This window comes from Salmo salar, chromosome ssa16 (genome assembly GCF_905237065.1).
Source record: "Salmo salar chromosome ssa16, Ssal_v3.1, whole genome shotgun sequence".
Lineage (NCBI taxonomy): Eukaryota > Metazoa > Chordata > Actinopteri > Salmoniformes > Salmonidae > Salmo > Salmo salar.
Window position 1 is genome coordinate 54,319,044 of NC_059457.1, and position 23,382 is coordinate 54,342,425.

At 44.4% G+C, this 23,382-nt stretch overlaps 1 protein-coding gene across 15 annotated transcripts in view; it reads right to left on the reverse strand.

Annotated features, from left to right (window-relative positions):
- LOC106574219 (ephrin type-B receptor 3) overlaps window positions 1-23,088 on the reverse strand; it is a 111,562-nt gene extending 88,474 nt beyond the window's left edge. For 9 of the 15 annotated variants that reach the window (XM_045697428.1, XM_045697426.1, XM_045697419.1 and 6 more), the window contains exon 1: window positions 22,371-23,087. In XM_045697428.1, coding sequence (XP_045553384.1) covers window positions 22,371-22,434 — 64 coding nt within the window. In that variant the 5' untranslated portion in view covers window positions 22,435-23,087. Of the gene's footprint in view, window positions 1-22,370 lie in introns of all 15 variants that reach the window. The other 6 variants (XM_045697429.1, XM_045697416.1, XM_045697427.1 and 3 more) reach the window with 1 other exon arrangement.
- Window positions 23,089-23,382: the final 294 nt, after the last annotated feature.

Sequence of the window (23,382 nt, forward strand, 5' to 3'; positions counted from 1 at the left end):
CACAGGTCAAAGAACATGCATACCTTGGAATTATTTGGCGGTGACGGTCATAATTACAGACCTCATGACCACACCCTTGTTCCTGTCACGATCGTTGCTACATGCAAATGTTTAGATCCAATGCAACACCGCCCATGAAACTCACATTGATCCCTGCAACACTGCCCGTGAAACCCACTCTGATCCCTGCAACACCACCTATGAAACTCACTGTGATCCCTGCAACACCGCCCATGAAACTCACTGTGATCCCTGCAACACCGCCCGTGAAACTCACTCTGATCCCTGCAACACCGCCCATGAAACTCACTCTGATCCCTGCAACACCGCCCGTGAAACTCACTGTGATCCCTGCAACACCACCCATGAAACTCACTGTGATCCCTGCAACACCGCCTGTGAAACTCACTGTGATCCCTGCAACACCGCCCGTGAAACTCACTCTGATCCCTGCAACACCACCCGTGAAACTCACTGTGATCCAATGCAACACCGCCCATGAAACTCACTGTGATCCCTGCAACACCGCCCGTGAAACTCACGGTGATCCCTGCAACACCGCCCGTGAAACTCACTCTGATCCCTGCAACACCGCCCATGAAACTCACTGTGATCCCTGCAACACCGCCCGTGAAACTCACTCTGATCCCTGCAACACCGCCCATGAAACTCACTGTGATCCCTGCAACACCGCCCGTGAAACTCACTGTGATCCAATGCAACACCGCCCGTGAAACTCACTGTGATCCCTGCAACACCGCCCGTGAAACTCACTGTGATCCCTGCAACACCGCCCGTGAAACTCACTGTGATCCCTGCAACACCGCCCATGAAACTCACTCTGATCCCTGCAACACCGCTCGTGAAACTCACTGTGATCCCTGCAACACCGCCCATGAAACTCACTCTGATCCCTGCAACACCGCCCGTGAAACCCACTCTGATCCCTGCAACACTGCCCATGAAACTCACTCTGATCCCTGCAACACCACCCGTGAAACTCACTGTGATCCAATGCAACACCGCCCATGAAACTCACTGTGATCCCTGCAACACCGCCCGTGAAACTCACGGTGATCCCTGCAACACCGCCCGTGAAACTCACTCTGATCCCTGCAACACCGCCCATGAAACTCACTGTGATCCCTGCAACACCGCCCGTGAAACTCACTCTGATCCCTGCAACACCGCCCATGAAACTCACTGTGATCCCTGCAACACCGCCCGTGAAACTCACTGTGATCCAATGCAACACCGCCCGTGAAACTCACTGTGATCCCTGCAACACCGCCCGTGAAACTCACTGTGATCCCTGCAACACCGCCCGTGAAACTCACTGTGATCCCTGCAACACCGCCCATGAAACTCACTCTGATCCCTGCAACACCGCTCGTGAAACTCACTGTGATCCCTGCAACACCGCCCATGAAACTCACTCTGATCCCTGCAACACCGCCCGTGAAACCCACTCTGATCCCTGCAACACTGCCCATGAAACTCACTCTGATCCCTGCAACACCGCCCATGAAACCCACTCTGATACCTGCAACACCACCCATGAAACTCACTGTGATCCCTTCAACACCGCCCGTGAAACTCACTGTGATCCCTGCAACAACACCACCCATGAAACTCACTGTGATCCCTGCAACACCGTCCGTGAAACTCACTGTGATCCCTGCAACACCGCCCGTGAAACTCACTGTGATCAAATGCAACACCGCCCGTGAAACTCACTCTGATCCCTGCAACACCGCCCGTGAAACTCACTGTGATCGCTGCAACACCGCCTGTGAAACTCACTGTGATCCCTGCAACACCGCCCATGAAACTCACTCTGATCCCTGCAACACCGCCCGTGAAACCCACTCTGATCCCTGCAACACCGCCCATTAAACTCACTGTGATCCAATGCAACACCGCCCATGAAACTCACTGTGATCCCTGCAACACCACCCGCAATAAAGCCAACAGGCAAATGAATAATGATCACATTCTGATGATGATCACAAATTACTTGGCGTTACCTTTAGACTGTAAACTGTCATGGTCAAAACATATAGATTCAATGGTTGTAAAGATAGGGAGAGGTCTGTCTGTAATAAAGAGATGCCCTTTTTTGACACCACATTTTAAAAAGTCCTGCAGGCTTTAGTTTTATCTTATCTTGATTATTGTCCAGTCATGTGGTCAAGTGCTGCGAACAAAGACCTAGTTAAGCTGCAGCTGGCCCAGAACAGAGCGACACGTTTTGCTCTTCACTGTAATCAGAGGGCTGATATTAATACTATGCATGCCAGTCTCTCTTGGCTCCGAGTTGAGGAAAGACATCGCATCGCTTCCTGTTTTTATAAGAAACAGTATTGTGTTGGAAATTCCAAATTGTTTGCATAGTCAACTTCCAAACAGCACTGACACACACACACACACACCCCTACCAGACATGCCACCAGGGGTCTTTTCACAGTCCCCAGGTCCAGAACAAATGTAAGGAAATATACAGTATTACACAGAGCCATGAGTGCATGGAACTCCCTTCCATCTTATGTAGGGCAAGTGAACAGCAAACCTGGTTTAAAAAACAAATAAAGCAACACCTCAAGGAACATACGTCTCTCCCCCATGTGACCTTCTTATTGTGTGTTTGTACTGACATGTATGTGGAACTGACAGATACACACTACATGTTAATGCTTTTAAATGTATGTAAATTGTCAAGTATTTTGTCTGTAATGTCTTTTCATTATGTGTCGGGCCCCAGTAAGACTAGCTGCTCTCATTGGGGATCCTATTAATTATAAAATTAAATAGCTGTATAGTTCAGTTATTTGGTTATTTCTGTGACCACAGCTGAGGACTATAAGAAGCATGACAAATGAATTGGCTATTCAAATTCAAGACTGCTTTCTTGGCCATTTGAAAAAGAGATGTCAATGTGACTTGCCTGGTTAAAAAAAAGTATGTATAAGTCATACCACACTCACGCACACTCACGCACGCACACACGCACGCACACACGCACGCACACACGCACGCACGCAGACACACACACACACACACACACGCACACACGCACGCAGACACACACACACACGCACGCACACACATGCACAGACAAAAACAAACATGCATGCATGGTCAGAGACAAAGACAAAGACAACACACACACACACACACACACACACACACACACACACACACACACACACACACACACACACACACACACACACACACACACACACACACACACACACACACTCAGACACACACTCAGACACACACACACACACACACACACACACACACACACACACCTCAGACACACACACACACACACACACACACACACACACACACACATCAGACACACACACACACACACACACACACACACACACACACACACTCAGACACACACACACACACACACACACACACACACACACACACACACACACACAGCACACACACACACACACACACACACACACACACACACACACACACACACACACACACACACACACACACACACACACACACACTCAGACACACACACACACACACACACACACACACACACACACACACACACACTCAGACACACACTCAGACACACACACACACACACACACACACACACACACACACACACACACACACACACACACACACACACACACACACACACACTCAGACACATACACACACACACACACACACACACACACACTCAGACACACACACACACACACACACACACACACACACACACACACACACACAGACAGACACACACACACACACACACACACACACACACACACACACACACACACACACACACACACACACACACACACACACACACACACACACTCAGACACACACACACACAGACACAGACACACACACACACAGACACAGACACAGACACACACACACACAGACACACACACACACACACACACACGTCATCTACCATACTCACACACACACGTATGAGAAGTCTTGGTGGTCTAGATTAGGTGTGGTCCTATTGGACTGGGCGAGTCAGTCCTGACCACAGGGATCATCCCTAGCCTGGTCATAGTTTGAGTCCCAAATGACACCCTATTCCTGATGTAGTGCACTACTTTTAACCAGGGCTCTGATCAAAAGTAGTGCACTATGTAGGGAATAAGGTGTCATTTGGGACTCATACATAGATCTGACCCTGAACCACACAGAACCACTCAGAGTGGGCAGAAACCAATGAGGCCCAAAGCACAGGGACCTGTAAATCTGACCCAGGACCTGTGTTTATAGCTCCAAAACCACACCACACAAGGCTATAGTGGATGGACAGTCAGACAAACGGACTTAAAGTTCGTGGCAAGTGATGTCACCACCACCAAAACTAGACTGAAGTGAACTAGACTGCCTGGGTGTAGTGTTTTGGTAACGGGACTGACGTGGTAACGGGACTGACGGACGTGATTACGGGACTGACGTGGTTACGGGACTGACATAATAACGGGACTGACGTGGTTACGGGACTGACGTAATAACGGGACTGACGTGGTTACGGGACTGACGTAATAACGGGACTGACGTGGTTACGGGACTGACGTGGTTACGGGACTGACGTGATTACGGGACTGCCGTATTGACATGTCAGGGAGGTGCATGATTTTTTATAACCCGCTAGTCTACAAATGAGCAAGACTGGAAATTCATTGGGAAGATGTTTTGTGCCACATCCTAACTAAGAACTATTTATCTTTAGGAGTCACGCTATGGAGGACATCAAAGGCAGGGACACCTCATCCCCTTTGATATCTCTTTATGTTTGTAGTTAAATGAAACCAAGCGCGCTAAGACGAGGATCTGGGAGAGAAGATTAGACAACCTAAACTCAATTAAGATGAAAAGTACCTCCTCAAAGTAGGGATGCAGATGCTGTAAATTCTCCAAGGTGTCCCTACATATCGCTCCAAGGTGTCCCTACCTATCACTCCAAGGTGTCCCTACCTATCTCTCTAAGGTTTCCCTACCTATCACTCCAAGGTGTCCCTACCTATCGCTCCAAGGTGTCCCTACCTATCTCTCTAAGGTGTCCCTACCTATCACTCCAAGGTGTCCCTACCTATCGCTCCAAGGTGTCCCTACCTATCGCTCCAAGGTGTCCCTACCTATCGCTCCAAGGTGTCCCTACCTATCACTCCAAGGTGTCCCTACCTATCACTCCAAGGTGTCCCTACCTATCGCTCCAAGGTGTCCCTACCTATCGCTCCAAGGTGTCCATACCTATCTCTCCAAGGTGTCCCTATATATATAGGTTTCCAGATGGAAATGCATTTCCATGAAGGGCAAGAGTCCTCATATTTGTTTTCAACACAACACTAGACAATGAGGAGTTTAAAGTCAAGGTTAAAATAGAGTTAAATCGTCGCAGAGACGGCATGTGGCGACTGACCGTGGATGTTTAGATTGTATGGATCGTCTCGAAGCTCAGCCATTAGTGACGGACTAATTAGGGTTTAGTGTCGAGTGACCAAGTGGTCTCCTGCACCGATCGAAAGAGAAGATTCATGAATAAGTAAATGCGGTGGCAGCTTTGCCGCTTAATTAGCAAAGCAGAAGAAAAAAAAAAGCCTACTCCCAAGAGGCCAACACAGTCTGGTTTTAAGAGGGTGGGCTATCAACAGCACTGGTCTTCCTCCCACATTGATTGATGGAGAGCTAAAAGTGGCTTTGGGGGTAATGTTTTCGCATCCCACATCGACCACCTCGTTCACTGACCATCCCCATCTGGCTGGGGGGGGGGTAATATGACCACGCTGTGTGTTCCTGCTCGCTTTCATGTCCCTGGCGATTGTTTTCACACTCTTCGCCGATCTGCCTGGGTATTTAAAACCCCATACAACACCTCACGTGCCCTGGACTTAGGCACCCTCTGACACCCTATAGCAACAGATAGAGTTACAACCCATTGAGGTTCTCTCTGACACCCTATAACAACAGATAGAGTTACAACCCATTGAGGTTCTCTCTGACACCCTATAATAACATATAGAGTTACAACCCATTGAGGTTCTCTCTGACACCCTATAATAACATATAGAGTTACAACCCATTGAGGTTCTCTCTGACACCCTATAACAACATATAGAGTTACAACCCATTGAGGTTCTCTCTGACAACCTATAGCAACAGATAGAGTTACAACCCATTGAGGTTCTCTCTGACACCCTAAAATAATATATAGAGTTACAACCCATTGAGGTTCTCTCTGACACCCTATAATAACAGATAGAGTTAGGGCCCATTGAGGTTCTCTCTGACACCCTATAACAACATATAGAGTTACAACCCATTGAGGTTCTCTCTGACACCCTATAATAACAGATAGAGTTACAACCTATTGAGGTTCTCTCTGACACCCTATAACAACAGATAGAGTTACAACCCATTGAGGTTCTCTCTGACACCCTATAACAACAGATAGAGTTACAACCCATTGAGGTTCTCTCTGACACCCTATAATAACATATAGAGTTACAACCCATTGAGGTTCTCTCTGACACCCTATAACAACAGATAGAGTTACAACCCATTGAGGTTCTCTCTGACACCCTATAGCAACAGATAGAGTTAGGGCCCATTGAGGTTCTCTCTGACACCCTATAATAACATATAGAGTTACAACCCATTGAGGTTCTCTCTGACACCCTATAACAACAGATAGAGTTAGGGCCCATTGAGGTTCTCTCTGACACCCTATAACAACAGATAGAGTTACAACCCATTGAGGTTCCCTCTGACACCCTATAACAACAGATAGAGTTACAACCCATTGAGGTTCTCTCTGACACCCTATAATAACATATAGAGTTACAACCCATTGAGGTTCTCTCTGACACCCTATAATAACATATAGAGTTACAACCCATTGAGGTTCTCTCTGACACCCTATAACAACAGATAGAGTTACAACCCATTGAGGTTCTCTCTGACACCCTATAATAACATATAGAGTTACAACCCATTGAGGTTCTCTCTGACACCCTATAATAACATATAGAGTTACAACCCATTGAGGTTCTCTCTGACACCCTATAATAACATATAGAGTTACAACCCATTAAGGTTCTCTCTGACACCCTATAACAACATATAGAGTTACAACCCATTGATGTTCTCTCTGACACCCTATAAAAACATATAGAGTTACAACCCATTGAGGTTCCCTCTGACACCCTATAACAACAGATAGAGTTAGGGCCCATTGATGTTGCCGAGGGCGACGGGGACAGATTGAAAGAGAACACCATGTCAAACCTGTCATGTAAGTGGCGTTGTTTGAACTCGTCATTTGGCGTTGGCAGGAAACAATGTCACAGAGCGAGGCGGAGGGTGGCGACGAGTCTCGACTCGTCACTGGACCGCAGTCTCCTCTTTCCTCTTGCATAGAGAAAGTGAGTCGTCTGACTGTCAGCTCTTATCAACAAGTGGACACAACAAAGACCAAGGGGCAGTAAATATCCCTGTCTCCCAGCTGATGATGTGAAGAAGAGCAGAGGGAAGGTAGAGAAGGGCTTAATAAAGACATGATAGTAGAACATGACTCAGATGGGAGGGGAGGGGGGGTGAAGAAGAGCAGAGAGAAGGTAGAGAAGGACTTAATAAAGACATGATAGTAGAACATGACTCAGATGGGAGGGGAGGGGGGGTGAAGAAGAGCAGAGAGAAGGTAGAGAAGGACTTAATAAAGACATGATAGTAGAACATGACTCAGATGGGAGGGGAGGGGGGGTGAAGAAGAGCAGAGAGAAGGTGAGAATCAGGGTGGGAATCAGCGGTAGTACAGTAAATACCCCTGTCTCTCAGCTAATGATGTCAGTGGTAGTACAGTGAAAGAGTGACAGGAAGATGAAAATATAGAAAGTAAACAGAAGAGAGAAGGTGATGGTTTGTTTAATAAAAGTCCAACTGTTTGGATGAGGACGGTTAACCTTTCATTCTTCCTTTATGACACACCACAGACCCAGCTACAAAATCAGGACCCAAACGGCTGCCTGTGGATAAACCCATCTCCATCCTACCTCCCTCTATCCCTCTCCCTCCCTCCGTCTCTTCCTCTCGCTCTGTCTCTCTCTCCCTGAAATCGTCAGAGATCCTGTCTTGAAAATTGTGGCACAATGTTGCCATTGATCGGTGCTCGGTTGCTTGTCAGATTCATTAAAAACCCTGGCGGATTCCTTCCAGCCTGCATTACAGCCCAGACTTTTCATCTGGTAACAGGGTGGTGAGCGACAGAGAGAGAGAGAGAAAAAGAGAGAGAGAGAGCGAGAGAGAAAGAAAGAAAGCGAGAGATAGAGAGAGAGAGAAAGAAAGAAAGATGGGTCTTTGTTCCAGGTTAGAACAGGAGATGCAGAGGATAGATGTGGCAGAGGTCCAAAAGATTACAATCTCCCCTGTCTGATGCTCACACCTTCACCAAGCTCACCCACCCTTCTCCCATTAACCCCACCTTCCTCCTTCTCCCATTACCCCCTCCTTCCTCACCCCCCCTTCCCGACTCATTTTAACCACAGCTCCCCCCAATCTCACCTGGGTCACTCTGTCCTGCATTGTCAGTTCTTTCAACACCTTTTGAAATGAATCGGCTGTCCAATACTGAACCAAATGGCTTTTGAAAGCTAGATTCCTCTGTTTCTCTCTATGCCTCCCTGATGCTCTCTCTCTCTCTCTCTCTCTCTCTATCTCTCTCCGTTCAGGTTCAGGGGGCTTTAATAACTGATAAGTCTTTGACTGCGGCTCAGCGGAGAACCGGAGCGCAGAGCTGAACCCTGCTATCACACATCTCTCACCCGGCATGGGTGGCTTTTGCAGTGCAGGGGATTGTGGATAATCGCTGTAGAAAAGGGTCGCCCCTGGGTGAAAACTCTCACTGCCTGGCTGAGATATGTCACCTTGCAGATGTAACTATCGGCTGAGTCCCATGCCTGTGGGTTATCAGGCTTTGATACAGCACATCTGTGAGCTGGTGTTGTGGTGTGGTCCACAGAAGGTGAAGGGAAGGTCAGTCACCATATGGCTTCATTTTAACTACATGTGTGTGTGTGGGTGCGTGACTACTTGCACGTGTGTGTGTGTGTGTGTGTGTGTGTGTGTGTGTGTGTGTGTGTGTGTGTGTGTGTGTGTGTGTGTGTGTGTGTGTGTGTGTGTGTGTGTGTGTGTGTGTATGCGTGTGTGTGTGTGTGTGTGTGTGTGTGTGTGTGTGTGTGTGTGTGTGTGTGTGTGTGTGTGTGTGTGTGTGTGTGTGTGTGTGTGTGTGTGTGTGTGTGTGTGTGTGTGTATGCGTGTGTGTGTATGGTGTAGAGGTTTCCTGGGTGTGAGAGGGGCTGTTACTAGCCTGACTGGGAACAGAGGGACGGGGTCGACACATTGTGTTCAGTCCTTTTATCTTCTAGTCTTAACAGGGCCCTGCATGTTCCTTTACAACATTGACTGATATTAATAGTAGATGGTCATCAAACCACTATCAGAAATGTTATTCTCTCAAACCCCCTTATGCCATGACTGAACACATGACCAGGAATATTTATATGTTGAATTCCCTGCGTTATTACAGCATGCTCTAGATAAACAACCCACAGAGGAAACATTAATAGGTCGATGTTGGGCACGAAAAAAACGATCCAACTCTGCCCCTTTCTGAGTTATCTATCAGCAATGGGGTGTGCCTTTGGTGGTTCATCTGTGTGTCATTCTGGTCATGTTCGCCACGACCAACGTAGCATAATTCTTTAGCTAAGCTAGCCAGTAAGTCTTTCTGGTCATGTTCGCCACGACCAACGTAGCATAATTCTTTAGCTAAGCTAGCCAGTAAGTCTTTCTGGTCATGTTCGCCACGACCAACGTAGCATAATTCTTTAGCTAAGCTAGCCAGTAAGTCTTTCTGGTCATGTTCGCTATGACTAACGTAGCATAATTCTTTAGCTAAGCTAGCCAGTAAGTCTTTCTGGTCATGTTCGCCACGACCAACGTAGCATAATTCTTTAGCTAAGCTAGCCAGTAAGTCTTTCTGGTCATGTTCGCTATGACTAACGTAGCATAGTAGTTTAGCTAAGCTAGCCAGTAAGTCTTTCTGGTCATGTTCGCTATGACCAACGTAGCATAATTCTTTAGCTAAGCTAGCCAGTAAGTCTTTCTGGTCATGTTCGCCACGACCAACGTAGCATAATTCTTTAGCTAAGCTAGCCAGTAAGTCTTTCTGGTCATGTTCGCTATGACTAACGTAGCATAGTAGTTTAGCTAAGCTAGCCAGTAAGTCTGTCTGGTCATGTTCGCTATGACCAACGTAGCATAGTAGTTTAGCTAAGCTAGCCAGTAAGTCCTGCAGTATGTGTTGACGTCATCTCAGAGGATTCGTTTTTGGAGAGAAGCTGTACAGATCGGAGAAATGGCATATCTGTTGCCAGATATCTTATTCATTCAATATATATACATATATATATATTTTTTTTTTTTAAGGATTAAATGACCTGGTATGATTGGTGTATTGATAAGTTATTCCGTTTAAATGTGTTATTTTTGATTTTTTTTCCCCAAAGTCGACCTTTGACATATAAATAAATCACAGTGACAAGACATTTTCAAGGCCTGTGAGGAGATGGCTGGGAGTCCGTTAGATCAGGGTTTCCCAAACTCGGTCCTGGGGTCGCTCATGGGGCCACGTTTTGTTTTTTATCCCGAGCACTATACAGCTGATTCAAATAATTAAAGCTTGATGATGAGTTGGTTTTTTGAATCAGCTGTGTAGTGCTAGGGGGCAAAAAACTAAAAGTGTACCCAGGGGGGGGCCCCAGGACCGAGTTTGGGAAACCCTGCCTTAGATTAATGTATTATATCTATTTGACTGGGTAAGCATCTCATTCCATTGTGATAGAGAGTGGTCTCTCAATTACTCAATGGACGACAGCACTCTGTGTACCACCACAGAAAATACACTATTTCCATACACACACACACACACACACACACACACACTTAGAGACGAACACACACACGCACACATTTAGAGATGAACACACATACAGAGACAAAGACAAACATGTATTCATAGTCAGAGACAAAGACGCCCCCACACACACACACACACACACACACACACACACACACACACACACACACACACACACACACACACACACACACACACACACACACACACACACACACACACACACACACACAGACACACACACACACAGACACACACACAAACACAAAGTTTGCCTCAAATCAACAATGTACGATAGTCGACAATGGTGAGAGCTATAATCAAGTGACCTTTTAGATTGTTCCTTTCCATAATCCTAACAGTTCCCACTGCGACCTCCTGAAGGTTCTGTCTGTGGAAAGCATTCCTCTAACCTTTGCTTAACGTTAAAATAGAAACGTTCAATACCCTATACTTTACTCAAAGGTGTGAATGAACGTAACATGTTGTGGGTGGGTGGGGGGGGGGACACACAATCAAAACGATGCAGACCGGTAAGGAAACACTTTGTCTTTTAGTGCATCCTGTGCAATAAAACACCAAATGTCTTGGTGTTGAGTTGAGGCAGACTTTAGGACCCAGCCGATCTGACACCTCTCCATTTGGGGACACAGGGGGACTGAGGGAGCATTGAAGTGGGATTTCAAACTGTCGTAAATTCTGTGCAAATCTGCACCGCGTTAAACTCAGAAGCCTTGCTTAAAAGGTGCTCCGCTCCACATAGGATCTTTCTAGAATTTTTGCATTGTAATTTCAGAAAATGTCCGTAGTATATCTGCAGTAATAGTAGAAATCGATTCCCTACCACTATTCAGTGCTTGTTTTCTAACATAAATTGAAATTGAGTGAACAGCGTAGAATTTTTAGCAACCAGGAAATGACAGCGTCATTTTCATTAGATAACACAGTCACAAAGGCAGAACAGCTTTCCCAGTTTGACAACAGATGCAGCTCCGACGGGAGAAGTCAACAGGCCAATATCACAGCCAATCACAACACTGATGGGTAAGTAATACTGTCAAACACTATCATTCCACTATTACTGCAGATACATGATATATTTTTTTGTAAATTAAAATGCCCAAGTTCTAAAAAAAGAAATGTTTAAATCCTCTGTGTAGTACTTTTACGTCGTTGAGACTAAGTTCCATCAATATGGTTAATTCTGCACTCGTTCATTGGAAAACAAAAAGGGCAGAACGATATGTTTAGTAGGGAGAACCTTCCCTTGGGCAGGGTGTGTTGTTTGAAGTCTGTATTGCAAGCAGGTGGTGCTAGGTGTTTTAACTCTAGGAGAAGAAGTGAGCAGATGGGAGTTTTAGTGGCCGTTGAATCCCACTCTATGCAGACACACACAGGCACACACACACACACACACACACACACACACACACACACACACACACACACACACACACACACACACACACACACACACACACACACACACACACACACACACACAGGCACACTGAACACACACACACACACAGGCACACTGAACACACACACCATTTGCACATACACACTATTCACACAAACTCACACATTATAGTCCCTTTAATCAAAATGGACGTTCACACCTCTCACACTAGCTACGACTTCAGCTGGTGCCTCAAACCCCCACAAACCTTTTCTCTCTTTATGGCAGTAACTTAGAAAAGTAACAAAAGGTGTTGCCAGTCTAAAAAGTATTTAAACAACTTTTTAAATGACTAAGTGCCTGTAGATAAAACCTACATTCAACCTTCATCATCTACTCCAACAGGTTTCAAATTTCTCAGAGGATTTTTTTTTTTCTTTTTTCTCAGACATTTTTAACAAGACTTTGCGAAAGCTGAAACCAGGTGATGGCCTTTTTTTCTCTCTCTCTCTCTCTCTCTTCGGGCACTCCGTTTTGGAACGGCCTACGCTCCCCACAGATGTGACTATGTTTTAAAACACAGTCAAGCAACTCTCGGTAGTGTAATGGTTGTGGAATGCCCATAAAGTGTATTTGTCATCTCCCCCTGAGCACACCAGGACTACATGTTAACAGAACACCAGGACTACATGTGAACAGAACACCAGGACTACATGTTAACAGAACACCAGGACTACATGTGAACAGAACACCAGGACTACATGTTAACAGAACACCAGGACTACATGTGAACAGAACACCAGGACTACATGTTAACAGAACACCAGGACTACATGTTAACAGAACACCAGGACTACATGTGAACAGAACACCAGGACTACATGTTAACAGAACACCAGGACTACATGTGAACAGAACACCAGGACTACATGTTAACAGAACACCAGGACTACATGTTAACAGAACACCAGGACTACATGTGAACAGAACACCAGGACTACATGTTAACAGAACACCAGGACTACATGTTAACAGAACACCAGGACTACATGTGAACAGAACACCAGGACTACATGTTAACAGAACACCAGGACTACATGTTAACAGAACACCAGGACTACATGTTAACAGAACACCAGGACTACATGTTAACAGAACACCAGGACTACATGTTAACAGAACACCAGGACTACATGTTAACAGCACTTTTTTATGTTTTATTTATATTTATTTCACCTTTATTTAACCAGGTAGGCAAGTTGAGAACAAGTTCTCATTTACAATTGCGACCTGGCAAAGAATAAAGCAAAGCAGTTTGACACATACAACAACACAGAGTTACACATGGAGTAAAAACAAACATACAGTCATATAATACAGTACAAAAATAAGTCTATATACAATGTGTGCAAATGAGGTAAGATAAGGGAGGTAAAGGCAATAAATAGGTCATGGTGGTGACACCAGGCCTACATGTGCCCAGAAACGCTAGCTGGATGTGAGTGATAGTCAAGCACACTTCAGCGCTGTTAGCTTGTCTGTTTGTGTCATTGCATGAGTGTTTACGTGTGTCATGAAGCGTGAGTGGCTGTGTTTCCCCGTACAGTAAACACACATCACCACTGGTTTTCTTTCTCGTCCTTATTCCATTTTTATTCTGCCAATCTGAACTCAGAGCACGGCCCTAAAGGGTTTGATTGTGTTTAGTCGGCCATTGTTACCGATAAACAAGACTTGGTTTGGTTAAGAGGCAGCGACCGCCTGGTTTGAGAGAAAGTTCAAAGGGCATGGGTCCTCCATAGTGGGTGGAAGAAAACACACTTGGTCCTAATAGGGCCACGTTCAGAAGGCAAATGTTGTGGAACAACATAGATAGAAATGTCACAGATACAGCAGACAGGATTCCTTATTCTACATGTCAGATAGGCACTAATAGACATAATATATTTCTATCTAAACATTTCACAACGTTGTTCCCTGCTGAACACGCATCGTGAGCTCTGACACATGGTCATTTCAGATGCGCTTTATGGGCGTCCATGTGGAAGGAGCCTATAAAATGTTTACTTTGATGGCAGTTAATAAAGGTGAAATGTGCAAAATTTGCATTTCCTGGTAGCTAAAATTCTAATGCTGTTTGAAGCTGGTGTACAAAACCAAAGGTAACGGGAAGAATAGAAATAGCACACATAGAACAGATCTACCGCTTCTTAGACTGGCTTTCAATGAGAGTGACAGATCTATAACACATTTCTATGTGAAGTTGGTCGGGTTGCCCCAAAAAGTTAGAAATTAAAGCTTTAATATTATGTCAAGCATTTCATCAGAATTTTGAAACACATTCATATGGTTCCAGTTAGATGGAAACATAATAAATATAATACATAAATAAAACATTTATAAATAAATAATGACAGCGGACTAAGGGACAAGTGGTAAAACACCACACACATTTTTGGTTGAATTTTTTTTATCATCAAATTTTAAAAACCCAGAGAAGGAACATTCTGACTTTGACAGTGACTAAGAGGAGAGGTGATACTACCCTAATGCCGTCATGCAACTTTGTTTGGGTGGCTTGAGCCGTCTCTGTCGGCCACGGCGGTTGGCACGGCGATATAAAACACAGCTCTGTCGCCGTGCCACCGCCACCCATCTCGCTATCCCCAGACGGAGTTCAAGTCCCAAAGTCTCGCTTTCTTTCTTTAAAATCCCTCTCTTTTCTGTCTCCCTCATCTCCGTCGTTCCGCTAGACTGGCTGTAGACAGCACCAGTGGGGGTTTGGCAGTGTGCAGGCCCAGACATATTTGCTCCTCTCGGGAGAGGGAGAGGGTGTCAAAGACCTGCTTCGACAAGACCCTCCATCAGCTGCCAGGAGGACACACACACAGAGAGAGAGAGAGAGAGAGAGAGAGAGAGAGAGAGAGAGAGAGAGAGAGAGAGAGAGAGAGAGAGAGAGAGAGAGAGAACGAGGGAGAGAGAGAACGAGAGAGAGAGAGAACGAGAGAGAGAGAGAGAGAGAGAGAGAGAGAGAGAGAGAGAGAGAGCGAGAGAACGAGAGAGCGAGAGAGAAAGTGAGCGAGAGAGTGAGTGAGCGAGAGAGAGAGTGAGCGAGAGAGAGAGTGAGCGAGAGAGAGAGTGAGCAAGAGAGAAGAGAGCGAGAGAGAGGGAGAGAGCGAGAGAGCGAGAAAACGAGCGAGAGAGAGAAAGTGAGCGAGAGAGAGAGAGCGAGAGAGAGAAAGTGAGCGAGAGAGAGAAAGTGAGCGAGAGAGAAAGTGAGCGAGAGAGAAAGTGAGCGAGAGAGCGAGCGAGCGAGCGAGCGAGAGCGAGAGAGAGAGAGAGAGAGAGAGAGAGAGAGAGAGAGAGAGAGAGAGAGATAGATAGATAGATAGATAGATAGATAGATAGATAGATAGATAGATAGATAGATAGATAGATAGATAGATAGATAGATAGATAGATAGATAGATAGATAGATAGATAGATAGATAGATAGATAGATAGACAAAAGGTCTACTTCCTACATACTCATCCATCAATTAGCCAGCCATTCACTTCACAGCACAAGCAATCCATCCAGAATATTCTATCCTGATAACATCCAGAATGTTGTCTATTCAGCAACCCACTGTCCATAATATCCATCTGAAAAGGTGACCTATTATTTATTCTATGACATAGAAGTTCCTGGTGTAAAGCTTTGGTCCCTAGAGATATGAACAAATGATATAGAAGTTATTGGTGTAATGCTTTGGTCCCTAGATATATGAATAAATGACATAGAAGTTCCTGGTGTAAAGCTTTGGCCCCTATGAACAAATGACTGTGTGCTACAAGAGACACAACGTCAACATTCACGTGACGGCTCCTGAGTCCTATATCATCTATCAGCCTGTCAGCTCTCTCTGCACAGCCACAGGCCCCCACCACCCACCCCCACCCCCATCTGAGCTCAGCCTGTCAGCTCTCTCTCTCTCTGCACAGCCACAGCCCCCCCCCATCTGAGCTCAGCCTGTCAGCTCTCTCTCTCTCTGCACAACCACAGCCCCCCCCACCCCCCATCTGAGCTCAGCCTGTCAGCTCTCTCTCTCTCTCTCTGCACAGCCACAGGCCCCCACCAACCCCCCCCATCTGAGCTCAGCCTGTCAGCTCTCTCTCTCTCTGCACAACCACAGCCCCCCACCAACCCCCCCACTCTAAGCTCTCTCTCTCTCTCTCTCTCTCTCTCGCACAGCCACAGGCCCCCACCAACCCCCCCCATCTGAGCTCAGCCTATCAGCTCTCTCTCTCTCTGCACAGCCACAGATAGATAATAAACTAGATAATAAACTAGATAATAAACGTTTATCAATTCATGAAAAAAACTACTTCATGAATAAACTAGGCTAATCGCAATTCATCATTCCAAATCATTCTAAAGGATAAGCCCTTCCCCAGTACTGTTGGAAATATTGGACTATAAATTGTGCCTTCCTGTATTATACTTATGCTAAAAAAAAATAATACTTTATTCTATTCTACTGCAATTTACTTTAATGTTTGTATTTTTATTTTTGATTATTTCGTATCTTTGTTGCATTGTCGAGAAGGAACCTTCAAGCACTTCGTTCGACGGTATCCCGTACACAGTCCCTACGACTAATAAAAACGTAAAACTGAAATGTATTCAAATGATTTTCCCCGATGTAATTCAATAAGTCAAAGATCATAATAATGTATAAGCTTGGCTCATCACTTGTCATGCTCAGTGTCTCACGGAGTGGCCTACGTGGCAGTCAGATAGGCCCACTCATCCCCTCTGTCCCCGCACACCATTTCATTCAAAAAGCCGATTAATACATTGGCTTTATGAATTGGTTAATTGCTGCACTTCAGTGTTTCAATAAAGACCTGCATTCTAATAGATTGTTAGGCCAGGGACTTCAACTGGTCCCAAGTCGCAGACATTTGGTTCAGCACAGACTATGGGAAGCCAGGTCCACTACAGACGATAGAAAGCCAATCTCACAGACTATGGGAAGCCAGGTCCACTACAGACGATAGAAAGCCAATCTCACAGGCTATGGGAAGCCAGGTCCACTACAGACGATAGAAAGCCAATCTCACAGACTATGGGAAGCCAGGTCCACTACAGACGATAGAAAGCCAATCTCACAGACTATGGGAAGCCAGGTCCACTACAGACGATAGAAAGCCAATCTCCTGTATTGATTCTCGGGTTAAAGGCCTACACAGCGCGGTTTTTTCTTGATCAATCAAGACACATAGATTGCAACACTGTCTGTAAAGGAGAGTTTAAATAAATGACTTTCAATAGTTCTACAAATCAATATGGATTTTCTTAGGCTATGGCCTACGACACTTTCTTAAATTATTAAAGCACAGTAAGAAATATTGATAAAAAATGTGATTGTGATATGACTACAAACATTAAGTATAATTAGAGTATAATAATACTTTATAATATTGATATTATGTAATGTATGTATGTATTTTTATTAGGTCTAGAAACTGGACGAATTCAGTAAAAACAAATCCAAGCATGCAATTAAATCGTAATGCACTTTTTTTTTTGCCATGTAATTGTCATTTTGGTTTTAACAGTGTTTCGTTTAGTCCTGTGGAGTAAATCTTTAACAAATAAGAAAGACACTTTCCAAAACAATGGCCAGTGAACAGGAATCCATTCTGTCGTATTCAGCAGCGCACCAGCACCGTCTCTCTTCACCATAAAACTGAAAGTGCTGGTTACGGATTCTTGTGTAACCTTTTACAATGCAGGTCCACGCCTCTCTCCGCCCTTCAATGTCCCCCCCTCGACCTAAAGAGGGTCTGGTTGTTACCATTGTTAATCTTAGGACTAATCAGTCTTTTTGTTGGTCCGTTTAATAATGGCCATTATTATCCTTAACGACGTTTGTTGATCATTTGCCTTTGAATGTATATGCAAAATGAATAGATAGCCTACTCCGAGGTGGTCGCTCTGCAAGTGGTCTGTCCGGTGGCACTCCGTACAGGGTCACTAAAAAGATAACAAAACTCCTAGTTCATTCAAAGAGAATAATAGGCCGATGGTATTCTAAAAAAAAAAGATGGGTATAGCTTTCCTTATTTAACCCAGAACAAGTGCACCAAACAAAATGGCCCCCACTGCTTTTCAATGGGTTAAGCAAAAATAATGGTGACGAAGAGCCTTTCAGTCAAGGTGAAGAGAGAGTTTTTACACCTGGCTGAGAGAGAAAAATTGAATTGAAATAGAATGTCATTGATTTGAATTGAAATTGAGAGAAAGAGCGAAAGATTCACCAACTGTAAAATAAGGAAAATGTTATTGCTATCCGGGATCCTTGGGACGTCCCTATCCAATCCTAACCCCTACCCTTACCTTAACCCTAACCCTAACCCCAGCCATAAGCACCCATTCCCCTGAAACTCCGTTCAACATGAAGGATGGGAACTATAAGTGAAATTAAATACGCGTCAAAAGTGGTGGTTCAAACGCGGTTCCAGATTGCCTGGTGATCGCCGTTGTTACGTGCGCTGTGCACTCCAGCTAACAGCAAAACAGATCTGCGCCAGCCTCTATAACATGAACATCATTTACAATGGGGAAAGATGAACTAATCCCCCTGTGCAGTGGAATGTTAACGGGACAATTTAGGTCTCCAACAGAGCTACGAGGAAAAACGATAGCCACATAGCTTCATCGAAACATCTCCGGTTGTTGGTCACTTTATCTATAGAGCCATGTACATCATATTACTTGTGACGATCTTACAGCCAACCATATTACATTTAAAAAAAATTGGTTAATAACACTAGAAAAGTATTTGTTTTGACAGCTGAATAGTCTATACTGAAAAAATGATTTGCATAGGCCTACATGGAAGGTGTACCCGATTCATCCATGGGCCTTCGTCTTTTGTTTCTGAATAAATAAACGTGAATCTTCTTCATCAATTACTTTGACGGTTGAGTTTGAAAACTGACTATAAAAGGAAAAACATGGTTCATTTTTTTTTTGCTAAGCAAAATGAATCTGAAATTACAATGTTACGCTATGAGTTGAAGACCTAGTTCGTGCGCCCCAAAATAGGCCACAGAACGGGCCTATGGGGGTATCAAATGGTTTAGTTAATCTGGGATATATGTTTCATTAATAATTGAACATATTTGATGTAATCGTGAACATGAATGCACAACCTACTAAAAAAACATGGCCTGCAAAAAAAACCTAAAGGGTATTTTCTTTTCAATGGTCTATAGAAAAACTATTTCCCCAAGACCCAACTCATACAGTGTACTTTTTTTAACATGTCCCTTGTTGTAGTGGCTGTAAACTGGGTAAATTATGGGCATTCTCTCGTTTATAGTTTCTGGTCAGACCAGACGCACCATGTGGTCATGTATTGTTCCCGGGGCGGCCGCTTGCCTCTCCCGAAATCACCATTAACTAGCACAAGTCTCAGAGAAGTATCAGGCGCATGTCATAAATCACCCGACCATATTAAAAGCTTAGTATAAGGCCTGAACCAGGTCAGCGAAGGGAAATTTATGGCATCACTTATGGTGGAAATAGATTGTTCTAACGAAATATATCAACTTAAGTCAAAAGTTGCACCCAGAATTTCGGTGCGGCTTTAGGCATACCCTGACGCACCACTCAAAATGAGTGCCTCCCAGAAGGCCTATCTTGAAATTAACCGTGTACCGTTGTTATAGCAGGCCTTATACATATATTTTATATCATTTCTTTATTATTTACCATTTAACTAGGTAAGTCAGTTAAGAACAACTTCTTATTTACAATGACGGCCTACCCCGGCCAAACCAGAACGACGCTGGGCCAATTGTGCGCCGGCCTATGGAACTCCCAATGTGATAAAGCATGGAATCGAACCAGGGTCTGTAGTGACGCCTACTAGCACTGAGATGGAGTGTCTTAGACCGCTGCGCCACACATATAGCCTAGGTGAATGTGTGTATTTCGTGCACATAATACCTCTTAAGCTACCACTTGTTTTTGACATGAGTTGGCCTATATAGTATACCTTATCAAGACTGAGGGCACACACAAAACAACAAAGCTTATTAGATAAACCCTAGCCTACATTATGTTTTACCCGTGCTATAGCCTACTTCACTTTACCACAACTATAGTCTACCAAAAGCCCCACTATGAAAACAACAGAACAACCGATTTTATTTTATTTTTTTAAAACACAGCATAGCCATATTATTTTATAATTACGCACAACTAATATATAACTAATATAATGTTATATTAGGATCGGAAGTCGGGTGATGAGTCGTTCGTTTATCAAATGACCACCAATAGTCATTCAACTGCATGCTATTCGGGTTTCTCTCACAAGTTCAAAGAGAAACGCTTATCTTATCAGCGTAAATTCAAAAGGAGTTGAAAATGTATTGAGTAGTCCTGAAAAGAGACAAGAAAGCTGTGGGAGAGCGCCATTTCCTGAAACAGTGGCACCCTGCCCTACTTTTCTAGTGGTAACAGTAACACAAGCCAACCCGGGTAGCCTTCCAAGTCGCCTTGCTAAAACGGCGATACAAGCTGTAGCATCATTCAAACCGATTTCAATTCAAGTTCCAATGCCAAATGTTGCCAGTAAATAAGTTATTCGATAGTATTGTTTTGACAATGAGCGGGCTGAACATAAGGATCACTTGATTAATTATTAATTTAATAAACCCGACCATTCTGTCAAGCAACGCATTTCTTAACACAACACTGGCGGCGTTGGAGAGAGTAAGGATCACTCTACACTTGCGTAGACCTTTCCCCATCCTACACAAATAATTCATAAAATAGCCCACTGTTAGATAATACAACACTTTTCCTTTCATATATTAGCGTAACACACTAGTTGTTGACAAAATCACTGTGAAATATAGGCTGTATTGCAATTGCATTCGTTGTATATGTATAGCTATTTTAGTGATTTTTTTTTTCCTGTCTTAAACCCACTAGGCACACACTGGTTGAATCGGCGTTGTTTTCCACGTCAAGTCAATGAAATTACTTTAAACTAATGTGGAATAGACGTTTAATTGACGTCTGTACCCAGTGGGTAGGCCTACATGAATGAAAAAAATACAACATTCACTAAAACAGCTATACATATTAAGGAACGCAATCACAATAGCACCTATTTTTCACAGTGATTTTGTAGACAACCAGTGTATTGTGCTAATTTACATGGTTAATACACTTTTCTTCATATTGATCCAGTAGTAAATAAAGCAAAAGGGTACACTTTGGTGTAGTGGTTTGACATTAAAAAAAACTGCTTAGAAAGTAGTTGATCCACTATTTTAGGCAATAAAGAACCCCTCCACAATACGAGAAGCTGACTCAGTAGCCTACGGTCTGGGGTATACCCGGGGAGCTGCATACCCGGGGAGCTGCAGCCTACAGAGATCCGACTCCCCGTTGACATACAGTAGTGTTGCGCTAATTTCCGTAAGGCGATAATGAAAAGCCAATCATCAAGAAGAATGAATGATCTTAATAAAGAGAAGAATACACAACTATCATTGAAAGGATAGAACTGGTGTGCATTACAAATGTGTATTGAAAATCGACAACGGCATGGTAATTGGGGGTTGTTTCGGGGTTGCCTGCATGCCGTTGCGCAAAGCCAGGGTGAGTTCGTGCAAATCAAAATGGTCTCTTATTTCCTGATAAAAAATAAAAATGTTCTCGATTTAAAGGCTAAAATAAAAACAACAGATATACAGCTTGATGAGGGATCAACCTGCGTAACTCGGCTTCGGCTACTACCGATGCGCACTGTAGCCCATTGACGGACCTCACGAGAGCTTCCGCGTAGTTAAAACCCAGGACAATCATGGTCTTAACCCCCCCCCCCCCCAAAAAAAAATATAGCAGTTTATAATAAACCCCCTTAAAATATGAATGTGTCTTACCTTCAACAGCTGAGGCCATGTGCAGCCAGAGGCTGCATAAAACCAGCAAGTAATCCATTGTCATAAAGCGGTCAGCTCGGACATAAAAATAACCCCAGGGGAGAGGGAGAGACGGGTGAATACAATCCGAGGTGTTCAGACACTCCGCGCACCCAGTCCAACCGCGTCAAGCACCCAAACCCAGAGTTACCTCCATAAAACCAACAAGGGAAACTGGAAAATGAGCAACGTATGAGAAGATTTGTGCCCTCTCCTTATTCAATGATTTCCAGTGGGTTTATACCAGAGAAACGAGATTCCGTTGTCGTCCAACCCGTAGACGCATTTGGCAAACGACCAAAGAGAAGTTGCCCTGTTCCCAACAACGGTTCGGTAAATATCCCCGTTAATATTTCATATTATCGACACGGAGGGAAATAACTGTCCGTTTCACACGGTCTGTCGGGAAAAAAAAATCCTAAGTCTGTTCTGTAGTCAATACGTTTGATATCTTCACACTTCTTGTATCAAATAAGATAATGTAGCATAGTCCAACTATGCATTTTCACAATTACGTACATAACATGATCAAGTCTTATTCCCGATAAAAAATCCGCTTGGTTTATATATTGTAGTAAGTCCCTGAGCGAATTATCGGCGTGGTTGCAGAAAGTTAATGCTCCGCTCTGTGTGTGCATTGGAATGAAGAAACGGTGTGCAAGAACAAGGGAGAAGAGTGAAAGAGAGAGCGAGAGAGCGAGAGAGAGAGACGGGGGGCGTAGTAGGAGGGGTTATGGGTAAAGCGGCTCTCATACGGTCACACCCCCACAACTAGCTCTGAAAACCGCTGCTCCAGGGCCACTGCTTTTCTCTGGAATCCCACACTAGGCAGGGACACGGCGGTTTTAGCGGGGACAGAGCGCCCCCTGTGGGACACTCATATTTCAGTGGTCGAGTTAAAGCAAAACGACGGAGTTTCTCCTTATTTTCATTTTTTGTTGTTGTTGCTACAATTCTTTTCAGCAATTACAGC